Source organism: Pristiophorus japonicus, chromosome 17 (genome assembly GCF_044704955.1).
Source record: "Pristiophorus japonicus isolate sPriJap1 chromosome 17, sPriJap1.hap1, whole genome shotgun sequence".
NCBI lineage: Eukaryota > Metazoa > Chordata > Chondrichthyes > Pristiophoridae > Pristiophorus > Pristiophorus japonicus.
Window position 1 is genome coordinate 122,357,340 of NC_091993.1, and position 24,057 is coordinate 122,381,396.

At 49.1% G+C, this 24,057-nt stretch overlaps 1 protein-coding gene across 1 annotated transcript; it reads right to left on the reverse strand.

Moving 5' to 3' along the window:
* Positions 1–8,961: 8,961 nt before the first annotated feature.
* Positions 8,962–22,792, reverse strand: klhdc8a (kelch domain containing 8A). The gene is made up of 5 exons (XM_070859483.1): positions 22,417–22,792; positions 21,395–21,559; positions 20,202–20,417; positions 13,392–13,493; positions 8,962–9,532 (listed from the first exon to the last, which is right to left on the reverse strand). The coding sequence occupies exons 1-5, from the start codon at positions 22,790–22,792 to the stop codon at positions 9,339–9,341; spliced, it is 1,053 nt and encodes a 350-aa protein (XP_070715584.1). The 3' UTR covers positions 8,962–9,338.
* Positions 22,793–24,057: the final 1,265 nt, after the last annotated feature.

Here is a 24,057-nt window from a genome sequence, read left to right on the forward strand (position 1 = left end):
ACATATAAAATTCTGACGGGATTGGACAGGTTAGAGGCAGGAAGAATGTTCCCGTTGCTGGGGAGTTCCAGAACCAGGGGTCACAGTCTAAGAATAAGGGGTAAGCCATTTAGGACCAAGATGAGGAGAAACTTCTTCACTTAGAGAGTGGTTAACCTGTGGAATCCTCTACCGCAGAAAGTTGTTGTGGCCGGTTTGTTAGATATATTCACAAGGGAGTTAGATATGGCCCTTATGGCCAAAGGGATCAATGGGTATGGAGAGAAAGCAGGAAAAGGGTACTGAGGTTCAATGATCAGCCATGATCTTATTGAATGGCGGTGCAGGCTCGAAGGGCCGAATGGCCTACTCCTGTACCTAATTTCTATGTTTCTATCTCTGTAATCTCCTCCCGTCCTACAACCCTCTGAGATCTCTGCGCTCCTCCAATTCTGGCCCATACGCATCTCCGAATTACATCGCTCCACCCCATTGATTGCCATGCCTTCAGCTGCCTGGGCCCTAAGCTCTGGAATTCCCTCCCTAAACCTCTTCGCCTCTCCAGTCCAGGATGTTGCCTGGACTGGAGAATTTTAGCAATGAGGAAAGATTGGATAGACTGGGGTAGTTTTCTTTAGAACTGAGGAGGTTGAGGGGAGACTTAATTTGGAGGTGTATATAATTATGAGGAGCCTAGATAGAGTGGATAGGAAGGACCTATTTCCCTTAGCAGAGGGGTCAATAACCAGGGGGCATAGATTTTAAAGTAATTGGTAGGAGGTTTAGAGGGGACTTGAGGGGAAATTTCTTCACCCAGAGGGTGGTGGGGGTCTGGAACTCACTGCCTGAAAGGGTGGTAGAGGCAGAAACCCTCACCACATTTAAAAAGTACCTGGATGTGCACTTGAAGTGCCGTAACCTATAGGCCTATGGACCGAGAGCTGGAAGATGGGATTGGGCTGGGTAGCTCTTTGTCGGTCAGCACGGACACAATGTGTTGAATGGCCTCCTTCTGTGCTGTAAATTTCTATGATTCTATTCCTCCTTTAAGGACTCCTTAAATCCTATCTATCATCTGTCTTACTATCTTGTGTGGCTTGGTATCACATTTTGTTTGATAACGCTGCTGCGATAGTTAGTCACACTACGTTAAAGGCACTACATAAATGTAAGTTGTTCATATTGCTGGGCTGTCCAGGCTTTTCCCACACATCAGCGAATTCCTGGTCACTAGAAAGGAGTTACATAAGAACATAAGAAATAGGAGCAGGAGTAGGCCATACGGCTCCTCGAGCCTGCTCCACCATTAAATAAGATCATGGCTGATCTGATCATGGACTCAGCTCCACTTCCCCGTCTGCTCCCCATAACCCCTTATCCCTTTATTCTTTAAGAAACTGTCTATTTCTGTCTTAAATTTATTCAATGTCCCAGCTTCCACAGCTCTCTGAGGCAGCGAATTCCACAGATTTACAACCCTCAGAGAAGAAATTTCTCCTCATCTCTTTTAAATGGGCGGCCCCTTATTCTAAGATCATGCCCTCTAGTTCTAGTCTTCCCCATCAATGGAAACATGCTCTCTGCATCCACCTTGTCAAGCCCCCTCATAATCTTATACGTTTCGATAAGATCACCTCTCATTCTTCTGAATTCCAATGAGTAGAGGCCCAACCTACTCAACCTTTCCTCATAAGTCAACCCCCTCATTCCCGGAATCAATCTAGTGAACCTTCTCTGAACTGCCTCCAAAGCAAGTATATCCTTTCGTAAATATGGAAACCAAAACTGCACGCAGTATTCCAGGTGTGGCCTCACCAATACCTTATTGTAGCTGTAGCAAGACTTCCCTGCTTTTATACTCTATTCTCTTTGCAATAAAGGCCAAGATACCATTGGCCTTCCTGATCACTTGCTGTACCTGCATACGATCCTTTTGCATTTCATGCACAATTACCCCCAGGTCCCGCTGTACTGCGGCACTTTGCAATCTTTCTCCATTTAAATAATAACTTGCTCTTTGATTTTTTTCTGCCAAAGTGCATGACCTCACACTTTCCAACATTATACTCCATCTGCCAAATTTTTGCCCACTCACTTAACCTGTCTGTGTCCTTTTGCAGATTTTTTGTGTCCTCCTCACACATTGCTTTTCCTCCCATCTTTGTATCGTCAGCAAACTTGGCTACGTTACACTCAGTCTCTTCATCCAAGTCGTTAATATAGATTGCCGGTGAGTTGTAAATGTCACATTTGTTTGTTACATTGCTGCTGGTGCTGGAGAAACCACGAGGAAAATTTCACAGAACTCGGAGAAAGTATTTCTAGTTAAAGTGGTGCTCCATAATAAGGGGAACGGGGGCGGGGGGAGGGGGCGGTGAGATGACTTTGCCACCGCTGATTTGCAGTTTACCTTATCTGATTTGAGTCACCTTTCAAATAAATGCCAAGAGTTCTTGTAAATTAGCAACGATAAAAGGTGCCATTGGCAAACACAAGGTAAGCACCACCATTTTCACTCCTGCCTGTATCAATACATCAAGGAGAGGCAATGTGTTAATGAGCAATCAATCCCCACGTTAATGGAAATGACCCTCCTTACTGTAATGACTCATTATGATCAACACTCAAATCCCGACAGCAGCTTAATCAACAGCGCAAACCAGGGGCTGTTTCCCTCTGGTTTACAGGGTGTCGTTGGTCCTTGCAGTTTATCGGAGAATCGAGGCCGTAGCTGTTAGGCTGGGGCTGCTCTCTGTTGAAAAGAGAAGGCTGAGGGGTGAGGAATAGAGGTCTTCAGTATTATGAAAGGGTTCGATTGGGTAGACGCAGAGAAGATGTTTCCACTAGTGAGCGAGAACCAGAACTAGGGGCCATAACTAGAAGATAGTCACTAATAAATCCAACGGGGAATTCAGGAGAAACTCCTTTACCCAGAGGCTGTGTTGACTACTCCTGCTTTTATTTCTTATATTCTTAGGAGGCTTGTGTGGAACATAAACACCGGCATGGACCTGTTGGGCCGGAATGGCCTGTTTCTGTGCAGTAACTACTTTGTAATCTCTTCTCCAGAGGCCCCACTCCTCCCTATCACTGGAACCTTCTCCAACCCTACAACCCTCCAAGATCTCTGCTCTTCTCTGTAATGTGAGAATGCTCACAGGTTTGTAGAGCTGTTGATTGGCGGGGGAGGAGGCGGGGGTCCCCACTGGAGTGCTCTCTACGCGGGAGTCCTCCCTTTATTTATTGGGGACTTGGCCTGGAGGGTGTTGCACGGAGCAGTCCCCTGCAATAAGTCTTCAAGTCGGTTCAGGGACTCCCAGGCCGCCTACAATTTCTGCGGTCTGGAGGAGTCCGTGTTCCACGTTTATTGAGTGTGTGAGGTTGCAGCCCCTATTCCATTATTTGAAGGGGCTGCTCCTCGATTTCTGGTTGCACTTCAGTCCCACGCTCCTGATCTTTGGGCACCATGTGCGGAGGGGAGAGGGCAGGTCAGAGGGCCTTCTCATATGACTGCTCTTGGGCATGGCCAAGGGGGCCATCAGCCGGTCCAGGCAGCGGGCGGTCGAGGGGATCGTTCAGCCCGACTGCCTGCCTCTCTTCCACGGTTACATCTGAGCCAGGGTGCCCCTGGAGATGGAGCACGTGGTGTTCACCGGTACGCTTGCGGCCTTCTGCAAGAGGTGGGCGCCGGAGGGACTGGAGTGCACCATTTCAACAGGGAACAAAATTTAAATTTAATTTGGTTTGTCAAGATTCCCTTTAATGTTTTGTTAGTTCATTTTTGTTTTTTTGTGCCCTTACAAAGGGGGCAGTTGAATTAACGTCCTACCAAAATAGTTGTAGAGCTGTTGACTTGTTAGTGGCTTAGTCAGTCATGTGATGTTCACAAGACTCAATAAAACCCCAGCCAGTTGGGTTCAGGGGATCCACGATGGGGCAGGTGGTTGTGAGCCTGGTGGATGAACTGGTAATGTATAGTATGATTGTTAAACCTTTGCTAATAAACCAACTAGTTCTTAATAGCAATGTATCGCTATGAATTCTTAAGGAAAGAACCCACGAAGCAAATACATTACAGCATCCAATTTTGCCCTCTTGTGCATCCTCGATTTTAATTGCTTCACTATTGGTGGCCGTGCTTTCAGCCATCTTGGTACTAAATTCTGAAATTTCCTCCCTAAACCTCTCCGCCTCGCTCCTCCTTTAAGACGCCCCTTTAAACCTACCTCCCTGACCAAGCTTTGAGTCATCTGTCATAATATCTCATGTGGCTGGGTGTCACATTTTGCTGCGAAGCACCATGTATCATTTTACTACATTAAAGGCGCTATATAAATGCAAGATGTTCTTTTTGTTGGCTCACGGTGGTACAGTTCTCTTCGATGTCTCACCCAATGGGCCGTTCTTCATGTACAAGTCTGGACACCGAGGGCTGGAAATTGGTAAGTGGCCCGTTTTAGGCCTCAACGAGGAGGCCCACAGCTGGCCCAAAATTGGGCCTCACGTGAATAATGTAGGCACCCAAGGCGCTTCCAGAGACAGACTGGCCATTTGAAGCAGAAGACGTTTGGTTTACGTTTACACCCATACAGACCAAATTCAACGCATTAAGAATTTACTCCCTTCTTCCTCCAAAGCCCAAATACACCATTCTGCATTTCCTTCCTCTCTACGTCTTCAGTGCATTTAAGCCGAGACTCGGCACACCCGGTGAAGAATGGGTCTTGGTACTTGCTGTCTGGAGAATGAAGGGAGGAAGTGCAGGATGCAAGTTTGGATAGGTGGCTCCCTCTCTGCTCCCCCTTCTATGCAGAACATAAACAATAGGAGCACGAGTAGATCACACAGCCCCTTGAGTCTGCTCCGCCATTCAATAAGATCAAGGCTAATCTTCCACCTCAACTCCACTTACTGCCCGATCCCCATATCCCGTTCCCTTAGTATCTAGAAATCTATCGATCAACCATCGGTGGCCGTGCCTTCAGCTGCCTGGGCCCTAAGCTCTGGAACTCCCTAAAACTCTCCACCTCTCTTTCCTCCTTTAAGACCTTCTTAAAACCTACCTCATTGACCAAGTCTGTCTTAATATCCTCGTGTAGCTCGGTGTCAGATTTTGTTTGATAACGCTTGTTGGAGCGGATTTTTGGACATATACTGGACTAGTATACGGGACCAAACATTTGTTTTATTTTCCCCTTTAATGAATTTTGTAAAGGACAATTTAATGCATTATATAAAAAAAACAGTTAGACTTTAAGGTATGCTGGCCTTGAGTTAATGATGAAGATAGGAAAGTGAGATAATGAACACTGGAGAGTTAAGTGCTGTGTATGTTTGTTTATACCGGTGTCAAAAGCCTGCATTTGTTTATACTGCCCTGTCACAATGCAGGATGGGTTATATCAAAAGCGTAGCCTTCAATAGTAAAAGCTTTATAGTGCTGGGGCATGTGTTGTAAAGTGACGTAATTTGTGGGATAAAGGGACTTCACTGCAGATACCAATTTGAGAAGATGGTTCAAAGACAGGGGTCTTTAACACTTCTCCCAAAGCTTTGTCTCCGATTTAATAAACCTCTCTTTATATATACATTATACAGTCTCGGAAATATTTTTCCACAACAACGCTCCTGTGAAGCGCCTTGGGACGTTTTACTACGTTAAAGGCGCTATATCAATACAAGTTGTTGTTGGTCTCGTTCTTGAATATACACATTCTTGAGGGCACACTAGTCCAGGGAGCAGCGCGAGCTGGTGCAGGAGGGCAACGGCAGTGAAGAGTGACATCATCAAGGTCCAGGTCGGTGATTGGAACATGGGCAGATACAGCAGAAGCGGCGAGATCGGGGCGAAGGAGCAGCCAGAGACTGGAGGGATGTGATCGGGGCCCAGGGGAGGCGTGCGTTTGGGGCCAGGGGCCTAGGGGCAGCACGGGCCAGCCCATACTGCGATATGTGCGTGCACCAGGTCCATTCAGCAGAGTTGGTCTCCAGTCGTCTTGCCACTGGACCAAGACCTAGCTCTGTCGAGCCCGTGTGGTGGCTGGTATGCAACGGCTGGTATTGGATGACTGAGCATCCACAGCCCTCTGGGGTAGAGAATTCCAAAGGGTCTAACTTCTCTTCTCCAATTGCTCCTTCTTTCCTGGCCACACGCCCCCTATCAGGCAGTGACGTGTGGAGAGGTGGGGGAGACAGTCGTGTCTGACAGTATCACACGGAAATCACGGCACAGAACACAAGCCACGCGGCCCAACTTCCTCCCTACTTCATCTCCCGCCATCAGCAAATCCTTCTATTCCTTTCTCCCTCGTGTTTTTATCTAGCTTTCCAGGAAGGCATCTATGGAAGTCGCCTGCACATTCTAACCACTGTCTGGGTCAAGAGGTTTCTCCTGAACATGTTAATAATACTGCTTTTAGCTCTTAGCTTGTGCATTATCATTCCCCCAATGAAGCTGCCCCGTTGTTGGATTTATTACTGACTATCTTATATTTATGGGCCCTGGACTCCCCCACAACTGGAAACATCTTCAAATGTGGAAGCAAATGTACATGAATGTTATTCAATCTGAATGGAGTACGTGTCCAGGCTCACGTAAGTAGTTTAGTCTGGGTACTTTATCTAATTCACATGATATTTCAATCTGATAAGCGATAACCACAGAGTTAACACTATAGTCTAAGGGCTGAGGTATACAGTAATACTGCTGGAATACATCAACTGTGTACACAGTCCCAATACAGAAAACAGTGCACTTACACTTAATTTACACTTAACACTGTAATCACACCAATGCTATTGTGGTTTGAGGGAGCAAGTTGCTGGGTGACGCACTCTGCTGTTGGGGTGCAGTTCCTCAATATACTGTTTTTTTTTTCTGGGTCACCCGATTGGCAGCCTACGTGCGTTGTACCCCAAGCTGCCGCGCCCTTTGCCCTGGACTGCGGCACAGCGGTGCTGTGGGGCTGAGCCACAAGATGTCGATTGGAATCTCCTCCCGTGCTGCGTCCAAAATCAACCGGAGTCTCTGCGCGGTGGGATCCAAGAGGCCGTCCTCGTTGGTCGATGAGCGACATACCCGACACTTGGTGCTGCCTTGCATCGCCGAGCATTGTCCAGGAGTGCCGGTGCTCTGAATTTGAATCTGAATTGTTTTTAAGTTTTTAAAAAAATGTATCCATTCACGGGATGCGGGTGTCGCTGGCAAGGCCGGCATTTATTGCCCATCCCTAATTGCCCTCGGGAAGGTGGTGGTGAGCCGCCTTCTTGAACCGCTGCAGTCCGTGTGGTGAAGGTGCTCCCACAGTGCTGTTAGGGAGGGAGTTCCAGGATTTTGACCCAGCGACGATGAAGGAACGGCCGATATATTTCCAAGTCAGGATGGTGTGTGACTCGGAGGGGAATTTGGAGATGGTGGTGCTCCCATGCATCTGCTGCCCTTGACCTTCTAGGTGGTGAAGGTCGCGGGTTTGGTGCCGAGGAAGCCGTGGGATATAATGTGACTTGGAGGGGAACGTCGAGATGTTGGAGATGGTCATTTCCCGGCACTTGTGTGGGGCGAATGTTACTTATCAGCCGAAGCCTGGGTGCTGTCAGTTACCCTGGGCAGAGTTCAGCGTTCAGGTATGTGTAAGATGGCTTGATGGGTTGTTAGTGGCAAAGCTAAGGTCCGGTCAGGATCCCGCCCAGGCCCAAACAGCAAGATTAAGAGACTGAGTCTTATTTTCATCCAATTTGCTCCTGATGGATTGATTGGTTGAGGCAATGAATCTTCTTCTCCCCTTGCGCTCGGTTCAACGTTGGCGACTGATGCCCACACGAGTGACCCAGCCCTTCAAACAAGTTCCTCGATTAAACAAAAAAAATCATCTCTAGAACAGTCGAGTGGGCACTACTTCCAAGAGAAAAAAAAAACCCCTTGGATAAACTCCCTGAGCAGTGGAAGGATATGGCCGAGGAGGAAGGGAGGGGAATAGGATAGGAAAATGGAGAGATTTGATAGAGGTGTTCAAAATAATGAGGGGTCCGAACAGAGTAGACAGAGAGAAACGGTTCCCATTGGCGGACCAGAGGACACAGATTTAAGGCGATTGGCAAAAGAACCAAAGGCGACATGAGGAAAAACGTTTTTACAGAGCGAGTGGTGAGGATCTGGAATGCGCTGCCTGAGAGGGTGGTGAAGGCAGATTCAATTGTGGCTTTCAAAAGGGAGTTGGATAAGTTCCTGAAGGAAAAAGAATTGCAGGGCTAGGGGCATAGGATGGGGAGTGGGACTGGCGGAGAGTCGGCACGGGCTCGATGGGCTGAATGGCCTTCTCCCATGCTGTAACCATTCTATGATGGGAGGAAAGTAACTGAAGCCTTGTGTTACATGGGGGAAGAGGTGGGTGGGGGGGAGGAAGATGGGTGGGGGGTAGGGTTGGGGAGGGAGGGGGTGGGGAGGGAGGGAGGTGGGATGAATTCAGCTCCCTCCTAAGTTCTGACACTTAATTGGAGGGGTGAGACGGGAATGGAAAACCCTTCAAGTTGAGGCAAAAGTTTAAAAAATCCTCGAGCAAGGTCATCGTTTCAGGATAAGGAGTCGGCCATTAAAGACTGAGATGAGGAGGAATGTCTTTACTCAGAGGGTTGTGAATCTTTGGAATTCTCTACCCTAGAGGGCCACGGATGCTGAAATTGTTGAGTATATTCAAGGCTAAGATAGAGTGATTTTTGCATTCTAGGGGTATAATGTATGCACCAGTGGGCATGCTCACAGGTTTGTAGAGCTGTTGCGTTGTGAGTGGCTTAGCCAGTCACGTGATGTTCACAAGACTCAATAAAACCCCAGCCAGTTGGGTTCAGGGATCCACGATGGGGCAGGTGTTTGTGAGCCTGGTGCATGAACGGGTAATGTGGTATTTTAGTGCCCTTAAAAAAAAACCAAAAAAGGGAGAAAAAAAATGTATTTTGGAGTGTGACCCCCTTGTAGGGGGCATTTGTTTAAAGTGCACAACTGAAATAGTTGAACTGGTAATGTGTAGTGTGATTGTTAAACCTTTTGCTAATAAACCAACTAGTTCTTAATAGCAATGTGTTGCCATGAATTTTTAAGCCAAGAGCCTATGAAGCAAATACATTACAGAGGGGTATCAAGGGATTTGGGGATCGGGTGTGAAAGTGGAGCTATGGTCGAAGACCAGCTGTGATCTCATTGGATGGCGGAGCAGGCTCAAGGGGGGGGGGGGGCCCATGTGGCCGTCTCCTGCTCCTAGTTCTGATGTTCTTGTGTTGAAGAGGCCTCCTGCCCACCATTGGCTGGCCGCTCTTCCGCGTCTCCCCCCTGCCACGCGCTCCGGGAACAGGCCGGCCCGGCGCGTCTACGTGTCCGCCGGGCAGAGCGCTTCCACGGCGTCGCTGGGCCCGTGCGACACCCCGCCGATGACCAGCAGGCGGTTCTGGAAGACGATGCTGGAGCAGGTGCTACGAGCGGTGGGCATGGGTGGCAGCAGCTCCCAGCGGTTCTTCGCCGGGTGCAGGGCCTCGGCCGAGCCCAGGACCGCCGGCTGGTTCCCTGAAAAAGCAGACACACAACCAGTTGATGCGTCCCGACCTCACCGAGCTTTCAGTTCCCCCTCCCCCGAGCGCCGGGAACGACACAGCTAACCAAAATCGCAATCGAACGGGCGGGGCAGAAACTCAAGGGAAGACTCGCATCGTGTCTGCCAGGCACACCTTGGCACCTTTACTTTTGTTGTTAGCCAGCCTGTTTTATTCCCCTTCATGAAAGAAAGACTTGCATTTATATAGCACCTTTCACAACCAACCGGCGGTTTAAAGTGGTTTACAGCCAATGAAGTACTTTTGAAGTGTAGCCACTGTTGTAATGTGGCAGCCAATTTGCGCACAGCAAGATCCCAAAAACAGCAATATGATAACGACCAGATAATCTGTTTTAGTGATGTTGATTGAGGGATACATATTGGCCCCAGGGAGAACTCCCCCCCCTGCTCTTCTTCGAAATAGTGCCATGGGATCTTTTACATCCACCCGAGCGGGCAGGTGGGGCCTCGGTTTAATGTCTCAGCCGAAAGACGGCACCTCCGACAGTGCAGCACTCCCTCAGCACTGCACGGGGAGCGTCAGCCTAGATTGTGGGCTCAAAGTCTCTGGAGTGGGATTTGAACCCACAACCTTCTGACTCAGAGGCGAGGGTGCTACCCACTGGGCCACTGCTGGCACATGTGCTGAAGGCGCTGGCTCACATTGGGCAATGGTCCCCATGGAAACCCGCAATCCGACAGTAACTCGCCCAAGCGGCCGTCCTTCATGTGCATGAGTTTAGGGAGTGAGCTATTCGACTGCAGAGACCTTCACGGCCGACACCAATTCCAGTTACCCAGTGAAGCCCCACAAGCTGGCACATTCTCGGCAGAAAGCAACAGCAAGTGGAATCCCGGATACATTTCCGCCTCTTCCTGGCTAATGGTCACCGAGATCGATTGTAGCCTCCCTGCTGCCGGGACCTCCTATACTGATTGTGGAAACAATACAAAGGGAGCCGTGTCACTGCAGCCCCCATCCCCTGCTCCCCTCCCCCGTCCCCTATTCCCCCCCCCCTCTTCACCCCCGGTCTCCTGCTCCCCTCCCCCTCCATCCCCCGCTCTTCTCCATCCCCTATCCACACCCCCCCGCCGTCCCCCTCCGTCCCCATTTCCCATGTCCCCTACTCTCCCGGCAGCTCTCTGTTCCCCTGCCCCCCTGCTCGTCCGTTCCCTACTCCCCCCTCCCCATCTCCTACCCCCCTCATCTCTTAACCCCCCCCTTCCACGCCCCCCATTTCCCACCCACTCCCCATCTCCCCATCCCCTCTTTCCCCGCCTCCTGCTCCTCTCCCTCCCACATTTCCCCCATCCCTTCCCCCCTAACCCCTGCTCCTCCCCGACCCCTACTACCCTCTCCCTCCATTCCCCTCTCCTCTCCATCCACTATTCCCCTCCCCCCCCCCCGTCTCCTCCCTCCCCTGTCCCCATCTCCTTCCCCACCCCACCCCCCCCAGCCCCTGTCCACCCCAGCCCCTGCTCCCCACCCATCCCTTGCTCCCTGCCCCCTGGCTGTTCGCAGATACTGATCACCTGCATGCACTCAGTCACTGCTCAAACAGAAGTGACAATTCAGGCAAAGGTTTGGGTTATACGGAGTGATACTGAATCATTTAGGGATAAAAGGAATGCCTGCTGGTGCAGAAAGGGTGAAAACCAGCCGAAATTGATCAGTGAGTACCCAGTCTGGCTCACACCAACATGGTTGATTCTTAACTGCCACCCAAATGGGCGAGTAAACCACTGAGTTGTACAGGTGCAACCTCCAGAATCCAGAGCTCCGGAATCCAGACACCGGGCTGATCCGCGGCTAGGTCGTCGGGAAACCGGGAAATATCCCGAAATCCGGACTCCCCTGCCTCGGAGGCCCAACCTCTGGCCGCCCGACCTCGGCCCAACCAACCTTCCCTGGCCTCAGCCCGACCTCCCTCCCACCTCAGCCCGACCCCGCCACGGCCCAACCTCCAGCGGCCCGACCGACCCTCCCCCCCCCCCCCCGCGCCCCGACCCCTCTGGCATCCCGACCAATCTCCCCTACCTACCTTCCTCGGCCCAGGCAAAGACGTTCCGAAATCCAGAAATACCTGGAATCCGGAACGGCCTCAGTCCCGAGGTTTCCGGGATTTCTTTCTCCCACAAAGTGTCAGCTGTGGCTCAGTGGGCAGCACTCTTGTCTCTGAGTCAGAAGGTTGTTGGTTCAAGTCCCACTCGAGAAACTTAAGCACAAAAATCTAGGCGGACACTCCCAGTACAGTGCTGAGGGAGTGCTGCACTGTATGAGGTACTGTCTTTCAGCGGAGGTGTTAAACCGAGGCCCCTCAGGTGGACGTAGAAGATCCCATGGCACTATTTCGAAGAAGAGCCAGGGGAGTTATCCTCGGTGTCCTGGCCAAAAATGCCTCTGGACATTATCTCATTGCTATTTGTGGCAGCTTGCTGTGTTCAAATTTGCTGCATTTCCTACATTACAAAAGTGACTACTCTTCACTTTGGGATGTCCTGAGGTTGTGAAAGGCGCTATATAAATGTAATTTCTTTCTTTCAAAGAGTGATCAACAGATGAATGGACTGGACTTTTAAAAATTCATTCCTGGGATGTGGGCATCTCTGGCAAGGCCGGCATTTATTGCCCATCCCTAATTGCCCCTTGAGAAGGTGGTGGTGAGCCGCCTTCTTGAACCGCTGCAGTCCGTGTGGTGAAGGTGCTCCCACAGTGCTGTTAGGGAGGGAGTTCCAGGATTGTGACCCAGCGACGATGAAGGAACGGCCGATATATTTCCAAGTCAGGATGGTGTGTGACTGGGAGGGGAACGTGGAGGTGGTGGTGTTCCCATGCGCCTGCTGCCCTTGTCCTTCTAGGGTAGAGGTCGCGGGTTTGGGAGGTGCTGTTGAAGAATCCTTGGCGAGTTGCTGCAGTGCATCTTATAGATGGTGCACACTGCAGCCACGGTGCGCCGGTGGTGGAGGGAGTGAATGTTGAAGGTGGCTTATGTGGGTGTCGCTGGCAAAGCCGGCATTTATTACCCCATCCCTGGTTGCTCTTGCGAAAGTTTGATCCAACTGATTGTAGTGGCCTAGCAAACCAGATGGCAGTTAAGAGTCAGCCACATTGGTGTGGGACTGGAGTCACATATAGGCCAGACCGGGTAAGGATGGCATGTTTCCTTCCCTAAAGGGACATGAGTGATCCAGTTGGGTTTTTAACGACAAACCGACAGCTTCATGGTCACTATTTACTCAGACCAGCTCTTTTCAATTAAAATTAAATGCTCAAACTGCCCAAGTGGGATGTGAACTCACCTCCTCTGGATTATGTCCAGTAATATAACCACATGGCAGAGGTTGGGAGAATTCCTGTGGAATTCCAAAGTTTAGTAGCTCCCTACTCGTTTCAGAGGGTCTCGGGGAAAGACATTAAGAGTGGGAACGTGTTTCGGGTTAGGACACCCACGAAAGGCGGAAGAGGGAAGGATGAACCTTAACATGTTGGACTTTTGTGAAACCTTCTCAAGGGGAAATTAGGGATGGGCAATAAATGTTGGTCTTGCCAGCGACGACCAGATCCGTGAATTAATAAACTTAAAAAAATTTCAGAAAATGAATATATTTTTTAACAAGCGCTGAGCGAAATCCAGGAGCTTTCTTCAGGGAAGCAAGAGAGAAAACTCAACTTGTACAGGCCACACACGCCATCTAGTGGCTGGATGTATGTGGAGCATTAGCAACCGGCCAACAACAGACAGCCAACTGGGAATGCCACAGGATTCAGGAGGACCTTAACATTGTATGAAAGGTGAAACATTATTCCAAAAGGAGAAGTGAGTGACTTACCCAGACCTCCGGCCACTATCACCCGTCCTCGGAAATACGCAGCCACAAAGTCTGCTCTCCTCTTCTTCATGTTGAAGCGACGTTCTGTCTTCATCCAGCCTCCTGGGCAGTCAATGGGAAAGGACAGGGAACAAAAGGAGAATGTAAGCAAAACATGAAGGGGATAGAGAGAAGGGGGAAAGATAGGGATGGACAGTTGGTGAGAGTGAACATAAGAATAAGGAGCAGGAGTAGGCCTTATGGCCCCTTGAGCCTGCTCCGCCATTCAATAAGATCAATAAGATCATGGCTGATCTTCCACCTTAACACCTGATCTCCATAACCCTTGATTCCCTTAGTGTTCAAAAATCTATGGATTTCTGTCTTGAATATACTCAACGACTGAGCATCCACAGCCCTCCGAAGACTCACAACCCACTGAGTAAAGGTATTTCTCCTCATCTCAGTCCTAAATAGTCGACCCCTTATCCTGAGACTGTGACCACTAGTTCTAGACTCCCCAGCCAGGGGAAACATCCTCTCAGCATCTACCCTGCCAAGCCCTCTAAGAATTTTGTATGTTTCAATTAGATCATCTCTCATTCTTCTAAACTCCAGAGTATGGGCCTAGTCTACTCAATCTCTCCTTATAGGACAACCCACTCATCCCAGGAATCAGTCTAGTGAACTTTCGTTGCATCCCCTCTAAGGCAAGTATATCCTTCCTTCGGTAAGCAGACCAAAATTGCACACTGAAAGAGTGAAATAGATAAAGAGAAAGGGATAAAAGAGACATGGCAGTAGATTTTGCCTTTGAGCAATAGTGTAAAACCGGTGACAATGAACCATCAGCCCATTTAACATCTCTCCCCATTTTTATTACCTGTTCAAGTCAATAAAGGCACAGGCAAGGAGCACCCCAGGTTCAATCCCTGGTCTGTGCTGAGTTAGTTAATTTTAATGATGCTGTCCTTGGCTCTAGTGTCCCAGTGGAAGGAAAAAGAATGAGCCAGGGTTCCTGCTGCTGATCATTGTTCAGCCATTCTGCTTGGAACCATCGGGGGATTTCCTCGCTGGAATGTGTGCCCCTGCGAGCGTGCTCACAGGTTTGTAGAGCTGTTGAAGGGTCGTTCAGCCCGACTGCCTGACTCTCTTCCGCGGTTACATCCGAGCCAGGGTGGCCCTGGAGATGGAGCATGCGGTGTCCACCGGTACACTCGCGGTCTTCCGCGAGAGGTGGGCGCCGGAGGGACTGGAGTGCATCGTCACCCCCGGCAACCACATTTTAATTTGAACCACATGTCTAAAGTTTAATTGGTTTATTTTGTCGGTTTTAGTGCCCCCTCTTTAATCGGTGGGGGGGGCACTTGATTTAACTTTAAAATAGTTGTAGAGCTGTTGAGTTGGGAGCGGCTTAGCCAGTCACATGATGTTCACAAGACTCAATAAAACCCCAGCCAGTTGGGTTCAGGGGATCCACGGTGAGGTAGGTGATTGTGAGCTTGATGGATGAACTGGTAATGTGTCGTGTGATTGTTAAAACTTTGTTAATAAACCAACTAGTTCTTAAGAATTCATAGCAGCACATTGCTATTAAGCAAAGAACCCATGAAGCAAATACATTACACTCGCCTCGTATCTGGGTCTGTTGTAGACTCATTGATAGAGACTGATTGCTGTAATTAGTTAACAACTCCATTATTGTTGTATCATGGAACCATCAGGATGGTAGAAGGTGAACTAGATTAACTTTGGTCTTTTATCAATCAGCAATTCCAACATTCCTTAAAGAACTGGCATGTAATTGGCAGAAGAAGCAAAGGTGATATGAGAAAAAACTTTTTTACGCAGCAAATGGTTAGGATCTGGAATGCACTGCATGAAAAGGTTGTGGGGGCAGATTCAATCGTGGCTTTCCAAAGGGAATTGGATAAGTACCCGAAGGAAAAAGATTTGGAGGGCTGCGGGGACAGGGCGGGGGAATGGGACTTTATACTGCGACTTTCACAACATCAGGGTCAACGTTCCCATTAAGTTGTGCGGCCGTGCGATGGATTGGAGGTCCCACGCAGGCCACTAAGCGACTTTGAAATGGAAAAAACGCCCAAATTTTAATGGGCAATGCAGCGCAAAAAACAAATTAGAGGGAACATTGCTCAGGTTGTCCCAAAGCGCTTTACAGCCAATGAAGTACTTTTAAAGTGTAGTCACTGTTGTAATGTGAGAAACGCACAGCAAGCTCCCACAGACAGCAATGTGATGATGACCAGATGATCAGTTTTTGAGTGATGTTAATTGAGGGATAAATATTTTGCCAGCAAAGGCGGCACCTCCAACATTGCAGCACTCCCTCAGCACTGCATTGGGAGTGTCAGCCTAGATCTTTGTGTTCCAGTCCCTGGAGTGGGACTATGAACCTACAACCTTCTGACTCAGAGGAGAAGAATGTTCCCAATGTTGGGGAAGTCCAGAACCAGGGGTCACAGTCTAAGGATAAGGGATAAGCCATTTGGGACCGAGATGAGGAAAAACTTCTTCACCCAGAGAGTGGTGAACCTGTGGAATTCTCTACCACAGAAAGTTGTTGAGGCCAATTCACTAAATATATTCAAAAGGGAGTTAGATGAAGTCCTTACTACTAGGGGGATCAAGGGGTATGGCGAGAAAGCAGGAAGGGGGTACTGAAGTTGCATGTTCAGCCATGAACTCATTGAATGGCGGTGCAGGCTCGAAGGGCTGAATGGCCTACTCCTGCACCTATTTTCTATGTTTCTATGTTTCTATGAGAGTGCTGCCCACTAAGTCTTGGCTCACACTAGCTCTAAGGCTGCACCTTCAAGTGGCCATTCTTCAATAAAATAAACCGGAAGCTCGGTCAAAGAGGTCGGTTTTAAGAAGCGTCTTGAAGGAGGAAAGAGAGGTAGAGAGGCGGAGAGGTTCACGCAGGGAGTTCCAGAGCTTGGGGCCCAGGCAACAGAAGGCACGGCCAGTGGTTGAGTGATTATAATCAGTGATGCTCAAGAGGGCAGAATTAGAGGAGAGCAGACATCTTGGGGGGTTGTGAGGCTGGAGGCGAATACAGAGATAGGGAGGGGTTTGAAAATAAGGATTTTGAAATCGAGGTGTTGCTGAACTGGAAGCCAGTGTAGGTCAGCGAGCACAGGGGTGATGGGGGATCGGGACTTGGTGCGAGTTAGGACACAGAAACTGATTTTTGGATCACCTCTAGTTTACGTAGGGTAGAATGTGGGAGGTCAGCCAGAAGTGCGTTGGAACAGTCAAGTCTATTAACAATACAGAAACAGACCACTTGCCCCGATTGTTCCATGCCAGTGTTTATGCTCCACACCAGCCCACTCCCACCCCTCTTCAACTCACCCTGTCAGCATATCCTTCTATTCCTTTCTCCCTTATCTGCTGTTCTAGCTTCCTCTTAAATGAATCAATGGTATTCTCCTCAACCCCTCCCTGTGGCAGCGAGTTCCACATTCTCACCGCTCTCTGGGTAAAGACGTTTCTCCTGAATTCTCTGTTGCATTTATTAGTGACTCTCCTATATTTATGGCCGCCTGTTCTAGTGTTGCCAGCAATTTATCGAAGTAAGCAGAAGATTAGCCCCAGGGAGTCTGGTGATTAATGTTTCAGTTCAGTCGGAATGGTCCCTTTATAAAATGCAATTTAAATTCACGGAGACCTCACTATCGAAAGCTAAATGCTCGAAAACAAAAGCTGCAAACATATCATAGAATACACGCACAGCAGGAGCAGACTGGGGAAGTGCTGGGTTCAGTCACTGGCCTGTGCTGTACGAGCTGGTCACAGGTGGGGCACTGAATCTCTCCATTACAGTCCCAGGCTAGAATGGGAAAAGGACAAAGTACCTGCTCCCGATCGCCATTTAGTGACTCCTACTAGTAAGCGTACCTGAGTAGATGTCCCGACTGAGCAGAATTAGGCGACCCCCGTGACCCCGTCACACCATGCCTCCTCCATATCACTAATAGCTGAAAACCCTAGCCACCGACTCCATCCCTCTCCCTCGCATCTGTCTGAGGCTGAACCACACTGTTCGCAACCTTGGTTTCATGTTTGACCCTGAAATTAACCTCCGGCCACATATCCGCAGGATAACTAAGACCACATATTTCCATCTCCATAACATCGCCCGTGGATGTGGTGTATTTGGACTTTCAAAAGGCTTTTGACAAGGTCCCACACAAGAGATTAGTGTGCAAAATTAAAGCACATGGTATTGGGGGTAATATACTGACGTGGATAGAGAACTGGTTGGCAGACAGGAAGCAAAGAGTCGGAATAAATGGGTCCTTTTCAGAATGGCAGGCAGTGACTAGTGGAGGGCTGCAGGTCTCAGTGCTGGGACCCCAGCTCTTTACAATATACATTAATGATTTGGATGAAGGAATTGAATGTAATATCTCCAAGTTTGCAGACGACACTAAGCTGGGTGGCAGTGTGAGCTGTGAGGAGGATGCTAAGAGGTTGCAGGGTGACTTGGACAGGTTAGGTGAGTGGGTAAATGCATGGCAGATGCAGTATAATGTGGATAAATGTGAGATTATCCACTTTGGTGTCAAAAGCAGGAAGGCAGAATATTATCTGAATGGTGACAGATTAGGAAAAGGGGAGGTGCAACGAGACATGGGTGTCATGGTACATCAGTCATTGAAAGTTGGCATGCAGGTACAGCAGGCGGTGAAGGCGGCAAATGGCATGTTGGCCTTCATAGCGAGAGGATTTGAGTATAGGCGCAGGGAGGTCTTACTGCAATTGTACAGGGCCTTGGTGAGGCCAAACCTTGAATATTGTGTTCAGTTTTGATCTCCTAATCTGAGGAAGGATGTTCTTGCTATTGAGGGAGTGTAGCGAAGGTTCACCAGACTGATTCCCAGGATGGCAGGACTGACATACGAGGAGAGACTGGATCAACTGGGCTTGTATTCACTGGAGTTTAGAAGAATGAGAGGGGATTTCATAGAAACATATAAAATTCTGATGGGATTGGACAGGTTAGAGGCAGGAAGAATGTTCACAATGCTGGGGAAGTCCAGAACCAGGGGTCACAGACCAAGGATAAGGGGTAAGCTATTTAGGACCGTGATGAGGAGAAACTTCTTCACTCGGAGAGTTGTTAACCTGTGGAATTCTCTACCTCAGAAAGTTGTTGAGGCCAGTTCATTAGATATATTCAAAAGGGAGTTAGATATGGCCCTTACGGCTAAAGGGATCAAGGGGTATGGAGAGAAATCAGGAAAGGGGTACTGAGGTGAATGATCAGCCATGATCTTATTGAATGGTGGTGCAGGCTCGAAGGGCCGAATGGCCTACTCCTGCACCTATTTTCTATGTTTCTATGTCTCCGCCCCGCCTCAGCTCATCCGCTGCTGAAACCCTCATCCGTGCCTTTGTTATCTCTAGACTTGACTATTCCAACTCACTCCTGGCTGGCCTCCCACTTTCTACCCTACGTAAACTTGAGGTCATCCAAAACTCGGCAGCCCATGTCCTAACTCGCACCAAGTCCCGCTCACCCATCACCCCTGTGCTCGTTGACCTACATTGGCTTCCAGTTAAGCAACGCCTCGATTTCAAAATTCTCATTTTCATATCCCTCCATGACCTCGCCCCTCCCTATCTCTGTAATCTCTTCCAGCCCCACAAACCCCCCCCACCCCCGCCCCGAGATGTCGGCACTCCTCAAATTCTGCCCTTTTGAGCATCCCTGGTTATAATCGCTCAACCATTGGTGGCCGTGCCTTCTGTTGCCTGAGCCCCAAGCTCTGGAACTCCCTCCCTAAACCTCTCTGCCTCACTACCTCCTTTAAGATGCTCCTTAAAACCTAGTTCTTTTGCTTTTGGTTATATGGCTTGGTGTCAATTTTTAAAAATGGCTTATAATACTCCTGTGAAGCTTCTTGGGATGTTTTACTATGTTAAAGGTGCTATATAAATACAAGTTGTTGTAGCCTGTGCACACTCAATGGTAAAGGGATTCTACAGGCTAGATAGAGAGAAACTATTTACTTTGGTAGGAGCATTCAGAACCAAGGGACATTACCTTGGTGAGACCGCACCTGGAATACTGCGTGCAGTTTTGGTTTCCATATTTACGAAAGGATATACTTGCTTTGGAGGCAGTTCAGAGAAGGTTCACTCGGTTGATTCTGGGGATGAGGGGGTTGACTTATGAGGAAAGGTTGAGTAGGTTGGGCCTCTACTCATTGGAGTTCAGAAGAATGAGAGGTGATCTTATCGAAACGTATAAGATTATGAGGGGGCTTGACAAGGTGGATGCAGAGAAGATGTTTCCACTGATGGGGGAGACTAGAACTAGAGGGCATGATCTTAGAATAAGGGGCCGCCCATTTAAAACTGAGATGAGGAGAAATTTCTTCTCTCAGAGGGTGGTAAATTTGTGGAATTCGCTGTTTCAGAGAGCAGTGGAGGCTGGGACATTGAATAAATTTAAGACAGAAATAGACAGTTTCTTAACCGATATGGGGATAAAGGGTTATGGGGAGCGGGAGGGGAAGTGGAGCTGAGTCCATGATCAGATCAGTCATGACCTTATTAAATGGCGGAGCAGGCTCAAGGGGCCGTATGGCCTACTCCTGCTCCTATTTCTTATGTTCTTATGTTCTTAATAAATGTTGGCCTTCCCAGCGATGTCCACATCTACAATTTGAATTAAAAACATTCTCCAGGCATCACATACTCTCTTTCTCTACTATGCTCAGATACATTAAGATTCTCGGAGAGGTCGAATTTTCTTCTCACAGGGCTGTCACTCTGCACAGGGAAGCCCATACATACCTTGCTCAATGTCAAACACCTCCACGGTCCTGACAAACTTGGGCTTCTTGTAGCCTCGCGCCTGCTGCAAGCCTCCCAGACTGAAGAAGCTCTTCTCGGTCATCACGTAGCTCGAGAAGGCTTGCCGGCCAGGAATGCTCGGAAACTTGGTCCATGACCTTGCCTCGGTGTCATAGACTTCGAAAGCAGTGACCGGGATCTTTGCTTGCCTCCCACCTGTCACAGGAGAAAGGCACGGCATTATCTCAGCTCGGACTGTTCGATCACGCAGTGGAACCGCCGGATTTCACCACCACAGACCCCAAACCAGGAGAGGGGCGAGAAAGGCAAGGGAGCAGCTTAAGGCTGACACTCCAGTGCAATGCTGAGAAAAAAAAGACTTACATTTGTATAGCGCCTTTCACGACCACCAGGTATCTCAAAGTGCTTTACAGTACTTTTGGAGTGTAGTCACTGTTGTAATGTGGGAAACAGGGCAGAATATTTGCGCACAGCAAGCTCCCATAAACAGCAATGTGATAATGACCAGATAATCTGTGTTTGTTATGTTGATTGAGGGATAAATATTGGCCAGGACACCGGGGATAACTCCCCTGCTCTTCTTCAAAACAGTGTCATGTGATATTTTAGGGCAGACAGGACCGGAGAGGGCAGATGGGGCCTCAGTTTAATGTCTCATCTGAAAGACGGCACCTCCGACAGTGCAGCACTCCCTCAGCACTCCAGTGCAGTGTCAGCCTAGATTTATGTGCTTAAGACCCTGGAGTGGGACTTGAACCCACAACCTTCTGACTCGGAGGCGAGAGTGCTGCCCACTGAGCCACAGCGGACACTGTAGTGCTGCATTGTCGGAGGGGACGTCTTTCAGAAGAGACGTTAAACCGAGGCCCCGACTGCCCGTTCACGTGGACGCAAAAGATCCCACGGCACTATTTCGAAGAAGAGCAGGTGTGCTCTCCCCGGTGTCCTGCACAATTTTTCTCCGTCAACCAACATCACTAAAATAGATGATCTGGGTCATTATCTCATGTGGGAGCTTGCTGTGCGCAAATTGGCTGCCAAGTTTCCCGCACTGCAGCAGTGACTACTCTCCAAAAGTACTGCAATGGCTGTAAAGTGCTTTGTGACGTCCGGTGGACGTGAAGGGCACTATATAAAAGTAAGTCTTTCTTTGTTAATGTGCCGGGCCTTACCAAACACGTGGATCTTGCTGCCTCGAAGGAAGGTGGTAGCTGCATATCTGGGTGTCGGCATGGCAGGGAGTGAGAGCCACACATCCTTCATAATATCGTACTGCTGGAGGTTGGCTTGTGGATACGTGTCGGATCCCATTCCGCCCACCGCATACACCCGACAGTCTGGAATTACACAAGTCGGGGAACTCATTGCATGTCTCAATTCTACGCACCAGCTATTAAACACGGTTAAAATATCCACCCCCCCCCCCCCACCCACTCCCAACCTGCCTTCCCCCCCTCCTCTCTGGTGGAGCTCATCAAAACTAGTTCTATTCAGTCACCCTCCAGTATTTTCCCCCATTCACCAATGGTCTTTCTTTGCATCCGAATTCAGCCAGTGAACTACTGGGCCACAGACAAAATCCAACCAGAACCACATTTTGAGCACATGTAAAAAGGAAAGAACTTTATATAGCGCCTTTCTCAACTTCAGGATGTCCCAAACCAGTTTCACAGAACATAAGAACATTCAAGAGCAGTATAAGAGCATACGGCCTCTCGAGCCTGGTACCATTCCAGTAAATCTCCCCTTAATCTTCTCTGCTCTAAGGAATAGAATCAGAGAAATTTACAGCATGGAAGGAGGCCGTTTCGGCCCGTTGTGTCCGTGCCGGCCGACAAAGAGCTACCCAGCCTAATCCCACTTTCCAGCTCTTGATCCGTAGCCCTGTAGGTTACGGCACTTCAAGTCTGCACACAAGTACTTTTTAAAATGTGGTGAGGTTTTCTGCCTCTACCACCTTTTTAGGCAGGGAGTTCCAGACCTCCAACACCCTCTGGGTGAAGAAATTTCCCCTCAAATCCTTCTACCAATTACTTTAAATCTATGTCCCCTGGTTATTGACCCCTCTGGTAATGGAAATGGGTCTGTCCTATCCACTCTATCTATAATTTTACACATATCAATAGGACAACAATCTCAGCTTCTCCAGTCTATCCACATAGCTGAAGTCCATTGTCCCCGGGATCAAAGTTACCTTTTACAGTCACGGACACTCCCATGGCAGCTTCACACAAGGAATTCTTCTTTTCCCACCTGCCCTCTTCCACGTTGTACATCTCCACCGTGGACAGGGGGTTCTGACGCACTCCCATGCCCCCGATCACCATCATCCGCTTCCCCAGGGCTGCCACCGCCACTCCTGCTCTGGGCGTGGGCATGGGTGGCAGGGCGGTCCACCGATTGGCCTCGGGGGAGTAAACCTCGCAGCTGCTCATGGGGGTCCCGGCTTGGTCGCAGCCCCCAAGCAGGTAGAGCTGCCCCCCGCACTCCACTGGGGTGCAGTAGACCCGGCCGAAGGGCAAGGGCGCCAGGGGCTGCCAGTGGAACAACTTGGCGCTGGGCACGGCCATGGCGTTTGACCGCTCGTGTCGGCAGGCTGCCGTCCCCTCTCTCTCTCTCTCTCTCCGTCAAGCGGTCTTTCGACGTGGCTGCGTTAGAGGAACATTGCGATGAGATCTGCAGCCTGGTTTGCAGCTCCGTTGACCTGCCTTGCAGCAACCGGGGCAAAGTGCCCGGTCAACACCAGCAACGCCAGGACTGAAAAGAAGAAATTAGAAAAGATGAAGATGGTGCAGCTGAAATATGGAGTGCGTGACAACTTGTCAAAATTCTCATCCTTGTTTTCAAATCCCTCCATGGCCGCACCCCTCCCCATCTCTGTAATCTCCTCCAGCCCACCCCCCAAGATGTCTGCGTCCTCTAATTCTGCCCTCTTGACCATCCCTGATTATAATCGCTCAACCATTGGCGGCCGTGCCTTCTGTTGCCTGGGCCCCAAGCTCTGGAACTCCCTCCCTAAACCTCTCCACCTTGCTTTCCTCTTTCAAGACGCCCCTTAAAATCTTAAAATCGGTGATATATGGATTAGAAACTGGACTGAAATAACAACATTCGAGCTGCTGTACATAGTTTTAAGATGTTCTTTTGCGCTTTTTAATTTGCACTATGGGTAGGTAGAGGTTTTTAAAATCACCATTCTCATTGATGATGTCACCTGCGTTAATTTCTACCTATGCGGCTCGGTGTCAAATTTTTTATCTCATAATACTCCTGTGAAGCACCTTGGGACGTTTCACCATGTTAAAGGAGCTATATAAGTACAAGTTGTTGTTGTTGTAAAACTGTAAAGCGGTTCCCTCCAATTTTTCTCCCTTCCTCTGACTCATTCCGGAGTAAAGTTACAGGAGGGGAAGGGCAACCAGTACCTCACCTGGAACAGCAAATGGGAGCAGGCTATTCGGCTGCGTGGGGCATCGCGGCAAAGTCTGATGTCGTCCTCATCTGATGTCCCTGGGCATAAACACACACTTTACAACACGGGCCACCAAATAACAGCCCGAAGCAGCAATTCGGCTGATTTCCTCCCTCTCTGGATCAGGGTCAGTTGCAGCACCCACTCAAACCAAGGTACTGAGCGGAGAGGGAGGGGTATAGAAGACCTGCCACCTTCCTGAACGCGCTACACACTGTACTTACCCATTGAGCCATCGGGGGGAGCTCTACTATTGAAAATCATGCACTTTAACCACATTTAAATACATTGGGTGTAAATTTAAAGTTTTGTTACTTTACTGGAACATTCTGATATTCTGGGAGCATCTCAATCCTCTGGTTG